Source organism: Ceratina calcarata, unplaced genomic scaffold (assembly GCF_001652005.2).
Source record: "Ceratina calcarata isolate Rehan_Ccalc_2016 unplaced genomic scaffold, ASM165200v1 scaffold162, whole genome shotgun sequence".
NCBI lineage: Eukaryota > Metazoa > Arthropoda > Insecta > Hymenoptera > Apidae > Ceratina > Ceratina calcarata.
In genome coordinates, this window is record NW_017137498.1 from 650,977 (window position 1) to 657,100 (window position 6,124).

The 6,124-nt window shown below is 39.4% G+C and overlaps 1 protein-coding gene across 1 annotated transcript in view; it reads left to right on the plus strand.

Moving 5' to 3' along the window:
* The first annotated feature begins 1,949 nt into the window (after window positions 1–1,949).
* The window catches only part of LOC108632572 (paramyosin, long form), a 19,986-nt gene continuing 15,811 nt past the window's right edge, over window positions 1,950–6,124 (plus strand). The window contains exons 1-4 of the mRNA XM_018037226.2: window positions 1,950–2,380; window positions 3,619–3,675; window positions 5,439–5,525; window positions 5,634–5,800. Of these exons, the coding sequence (XP_017892715.1) occupies window positions 2,267–2,380; window positions 3,619–3,675; window positions 5,439–5,525; window positions 5,634–5,800 (425 nt within the window). The 5' untranslated portion in view covers window positions 1,950–2,266. The remainder of the gene's footprint in view (window positions 2,381–3,618; window positions 3,676–5,438; window positions 5,526–5,633; window positions 5,801–6,124) is intronic.

Below are 6,124 nucleotides of genomic sequence, written 5' to 3' on the forward strand. Positions count from 1 at the left end.
ATAGGACAACCATGAGTTTTCCTCTTTTCGTTTTACACGATCTTTCGTAAGGCTGGCAACTTAAAAAGGGAATCATTCACGGAAAGGAATAAGATAATTCATAGACAGAAGCGAATCGTTCAATTCGAGGATTTTCAAGAAGGGAGAGGTTCGAATATCTCTTGCCGCTATTCCGAGTTATGAAAAATGTATTATAAGATATAAATACGCGAGGAATTCGCGGTAGAGGGAGAATGTTAGTAAAGTGGGAAGCTCCCGTTTCAGACGGCTGGTCAGTAGTACCAGTAAACGATTGAGCGTCCCGATACTGACGCAGAAACACATGTATGTCTGTATGTATACTTATGTACATATATCAAAATACTCTTGTATAAATATAAGTATAAGTCTTGTTAAATACACACATTTCGCTTAAACAAGCAACAATGATAAATAAATAGGATAGTCATTTGGAAATGAAATTTGAAGCGGATTTCAAAAACGAGACAAATGCAGACGTACACGGAGGCTGCAAGTACCGCCGTCGACGGCAACACGCACGGTACTCTCGCTACGCGGATTGTTGCGGCGTCAACAACGTCGTAACGTAATTGATGTAAATAGCGAAAAGCTCAACATTCTAACGCAGTTTCTCAAGATTAGCGAAAATTCTCAGCGGATTTGGTAAAACCTGGGAAGCAGATTTTACTTCAGGAAAAATTCTCTGCTCACTTGTTGACTCATCAGTCAGTTCCGTCCCATTACCAATTTGTTATTTATCAGATCCAAAATACAAAAATAAATATTCTTGGACACTAGTCAAGCTTTCTTTAATTTTCTTCAAATTATTAGTCACGGATTAAGCAGAAAGAGAAAGATGAGTAATCAATGCATGACACGTTGTTTATAATACAATTTTAATAACACCTGACTATATAATTTCTAATACATGTTCCTAATGCGGTGAGTGGATGCACAAAAATAGTCGCGGATGATTCGACGATTCTAAAATGATCTTTGGCTCTTCTCTCTTTTCTTTGATGATAGTGTAACCGCAGTGACGTCGCGCGATTGTTAATTTCCCCATGTGTGAGTCGGTACAGATCCGTTGAGAACGTGTCAACGACGCGTTACTATGATCGATGCCCGATCTACAAGCAAAACCGATGACCCTGCGGGTTTTCAAGTACGACATATCTAATTCTGTATGCGAAAAGAGGGGCGCGGAGGTCAAACTTTAGGCAAATAATTCCACGGAGACCGATGAATGCTGCGGATCGGTCTAATTCCATTTGTCTGCAGTCAGGATAATTCTGTTCGTGAATCAATTTTCATTCGCACACCTGTGAAGTTTTGTGTTTTTATGATATACATATGAAACGTGTTATTCGAGTTTTCGAGGCTTTCATATATTTTAGGATTAAAATTGGTACAGTTATCTAACAATAAGAGCTGAATGTGGATGTTGATGAAATACCAGAGAAAGAAAAATCCAGGCTTATTGTTAATATCTTTGATGATTAACAGTTAATCTGCACGCCAATCCACTGTCATACGTTCTCACAGGATTGATTATTATAAGAATTTAATTTACACATTGTAAGAACATCTGCTATAATAAAAAAATAATGAAAGAGTTAGGGATGTCCTATTATCTAAAGTACGCACTTATCAAAATCTTGTCCATTTTGGATGAATGAAGGTTTGCTGTTCATAATTTCGGCAGAAGGAAGAATGCAATCGAACACGAAATTGCGAATCCCTGAAGAATAAGGGCCGTTGGCAGACACGTTGGAGAACGTGGGCGTTCAAGTAACGATGGTGGTCGTAGGCTGGTGGTTCCGTTCGTCGGAGTACCGACGCGATGACGAGTCGTCGTCTACGTGTTCCTGGTGGGGGTCGAGGATCTAGCGCGCATGCGTGTAACCGTCATTTTGACGATGCCATGGAGCCGCCGGCGCGCCATACGAACGACGACGGGTCGCGCACTACGAGTAGGGCGCTGGTCGGCTCCGAAACCTCGAAGAAGAACAGGATAAGGAAGAAGACGAAGAAGACGACGTAGAAGAAGAAGTAGAAGAGGCCGAAGACGAAGCGGTGTGGAGGAAGAACGAATAGTAGAGGGTTGTAAATTACGACGGTTCTTTCCTGAAATAATAGACGAGCTACAAACGGTAGCGTAAGCCAACGGGTGAAGCGAGGCGAGAAGCTTTCCTTAGGCTAAAAGAAAGAAAAAAGAACAGGACATTTTCGTGAAAGAAATTGCCAGTGAAAGCGAGCAGACAGGATGTCTTCTACGATCGCGAAATCTTCCAAGTACACGTACCGTTCCACCGGCGGTGGTACTGCCGATGTCAACATCGAATACAGTGCCGACCTGAGCGCTCTCAGCAGACTGGAGGTAGGTTTGTGGAAACGAGTTATCGTTTTATACGTTCTTAAAAATATCATCACGAGATGTGTGTGAAACTAGGTAGATGATATTACGGTTTTGAATGTAATACAAATCATGGGTTTTTATCGTTTTGTAGAGTTAAATGTTGCTTCATTCCTAATTTCATTTAATTTTCATTTTTTTTAATTTTACTATCATTAAATTTGGAGGGGCTATCATGAAAAGAATAAAGACTGTTGGCATATTGAGAAGACGATATGTATTGGTTTCCTCGGTATTAGTTAAAATTGCATGTAGAAATTTTACTTGAAAATAAACAAAGAAGACAGGATAATAATAGAACTTGAATAAAGTGAGACGATAAAGCGAAATATCTTTTACAAGTTGTGACATTCCGTATAAGCTAGATTCGATTGATTCAATCAAAAGAATCTGTGACGTTTGGCCAATCTGAGAAGTGTTCGTCCATGATGACGCAACGCAAAGAGGACGAAGAGGACGAAGGCGACGAGGAGAATAGTTGAGACTTGCATTAGATTAGACGAACGAAACGAGAAGAAAAGACGATAGAATTGAAACCGTATAAAAAAGCGAAGGAGAAGTGAACACTGGTGAAAAGGTGAAACGTCGAGCAGTGACCGATTTCGGGGACAGTGAGGCGCGAGAAAGTTCAGTGACCATAAGGGATATTAGTGCCAACCCTGATGAGGAACGAAAGTGTCTAGCTGCCGGATTGCTCGTGTACGAAAATAGTCGTTAAATATCGGCCTTAAATGACGATCGTGCCATGCAGGAGTGACGTCTCCGAGTGAGCTTGCGATGCCTTTCATCCGGATCTGTCTTTGAATCTTCGACCTATGCCAATCGTTCGAAAAATATGAAGACAACGAATGGAGAAAATTCGAAGGAACAGTAAACGCGCACTCGTCTGTAAATTCAAGTAAGATCGTTTAACTTTGTTCATGTTTTTGATTGTATCGAAAGAACCGTTTGCCGTTTCACCTTGTCGAGGAATACGCATAGACGAGTGGACGTTTACTGGTTCCTCGGTTAAAGATGATCACCAAGCGACGAATCATCTTTTCGTTTCTTACGCGGACCAGCCCGTTTTTAGAGGTTGTCCGTCTTTCTAAAATACCTCCCGAGCGTCGGCCCGTTGGATATTTTCGTCGACCGATTACGTAAAGCGGCGACCCGCTGTAACGTGGTCCTCGACACGCTCTCTAATCCTTTTCTCGTTTCAGGACAAAATCCGCCTACTGCAGGATGACCTGGAGTCCGAGAGAGAGTTGCGTCAGAGGGTGAGTTCTTTTGCATACAACATTTTTGTTGAGTTTTGTCCCTTTTAAAGTTCATTAAAGCAGAGTTCCTTCAATACTTGTTTCCTCGTAATCAATAATTTTTCTTTTATTGGTGGTGATTAACGATTGTTGACGTGCAATAAGGAATTCATATTTTTGCTGTATAAATAAAGCTATGAAATAGGTACACAGGTTGAGAACGTGAAAATAAGAATATTATGATAAACGTGAATGTCAAAAATTTATGTAATCCGGACATCGTGAATTTTGAAACTGATATAAAAAAAGCGAGGCCGGCCTGCTCTCCACTACAGAGTGGGGAACAGTAGGTCGAAATGTCCAGCTCTTGAGTCCCGGCTATTTTTGGGGATGCGCGTATCTTCAGCGTACGGATTCTCATTGCTCTCTCGCGTTCGCCTAACGTGTATTTATACGCTATTATTTTAAAAAAGAAAAGTTCATGATAAACGATAAAACTTTATCGGAAAGAGAGCAGCAGAAAATTCTATTAATAATTCTGAATGACTAAATTCAAAATATAGAACCTTTTTCAATGCACGATGCAGAATAAATGACTACATTTTTTCATTTCATATTTCCAAGTAATGTTTTTTTTTTCGAAAAGTTTAGAAATTTCAAATTTTGAACTTGACAAAGAATGTAGCCTACTATTTAAAAAACAATAGATAGAAGTCCGAGTTTAAGTGGCACGTCAAGTTCTTTCGGTTTCGATGTTCGATCGAGCTTCAAGGAAATTAAATTTATATGTAACATCGTCTGTGATGCGTAACTTGAACCGGTGCCAGGGACTCCTCCATTCTTCGAATACATAAAAACTTACAAATTATGTTCGCGTTAAACGCGAATCACCCGATAAAGCATCGCTTACTCATTCCAAAAAGTAAATATCTAGAATGTCGCTCGAGTCGTGATTCTTCTTACACAATTTCATGAATGTCTGCTATTTCGTTCCCTACTATTTCATTTTCTCAATTTTACTATTCGTCTCTATATTAAATTGTTGTAATAAAACTTCGTGCTCCTAATTAAAACTTATTTGTGATAATATAAAATTTTCGGCCTCGATAATTAATATTATTTACTATCCAAAAATTGATAGATTCATAATTGGCAAAAATTAGTTTTACAGTTCTAGGAATATTTCTTTGTTTTCATGTAGAATTCCTCTTGATAGTTAATTGATGAATTGAAGGGGAAGCATGGAGAACGCGGATGACTTCCGGAGAACGGGGTAGTTATTGCGCGACTCTCTTTTCTCGATAACCGCCTCGTTTGTAATATGAATAAAGCTCCCGATATAGAGTCTGCGCGTACCGAATTAGATCGTTCTATTCACGGTCCGAAGAAACCTGACGTCAAGCTTGCACCAATCTGTTCGCGTCGTTCCTCTCGAGGCCTCTTTCCAAAACAATGCCGCGCGTCTCGATTACACTCGACGTGTATCAACATGAACATCCCAAGCGAATTCCTACTTAAAGAATGAAGTATACCTTATGCCACTAGAAACCACTTAAATTCTTTAGATAATTGGTTCCTTATCCTATCTCGTTGCATGCCACTTAATTTTCTTCTTCCATTCATCTCGCAATTTTTCCTGTCTCGATCAGGGATGGAGACCGATTAATTTTTGATAATTGAAGATAAAATTGGAGGTCAATATTATTTAAAAATTCACAATATTTTTGTCAAATTACTTAATAAATCATAGGTCAATATTAATATGTGTTATATTTGATTTGCAGATCGAACGCGAGCGGGCTGATCTGAGTGTGCAAGTCATCCAACTGTCCGAACGCCTCGAAGAGGCAGAGGGTGGCGCCGAATCTCAAGTAAGTCTCCAAACGTTTAAAGTGTGCACATCTTCTGTTACGAAATTCTGTTCCATCCAATTAGTTCTTACATCGAAATGAAAATGGTTTCTTTAAAAAAATGTGCAGTTTGAGATCAACAAAAAGAGGGATACGGAACTGGCCAAGCTGCGCAAACTACTTGAAGATGTTCATCTCGAGAGTGAGGAGACCGCGCATCTTCTGCGCAAGAAGCACCAGGAAGTTGTCGTTGATTTTCAGGACCAGATCGATCAGCTCTCGAAAGCACGTGCCAGGTCAGTAAACAACCTCATAAAACAAGACAGATTTTCACATTTTTTTACAAAAGTAGTTCCTTGAAATGTTTTCTTTCTATTCACTATCCGGACGCTACAGGCACAATTACTTAATCCTACACACTGTTCATATATTGTAATACTTACATAATCGTACAAAAAATTATTTTCGGTATTCTCAATTTATTTGTAGCACCAACATTTTACTGGATATAAATATTGCAAGGTATTACACAGATTGGACATTGATATTTCTGACATAAATTTAAATCATCTAAACAACTTCGCGATCTGATTCTAGTGGCCCGTTCTTAATATATTTAA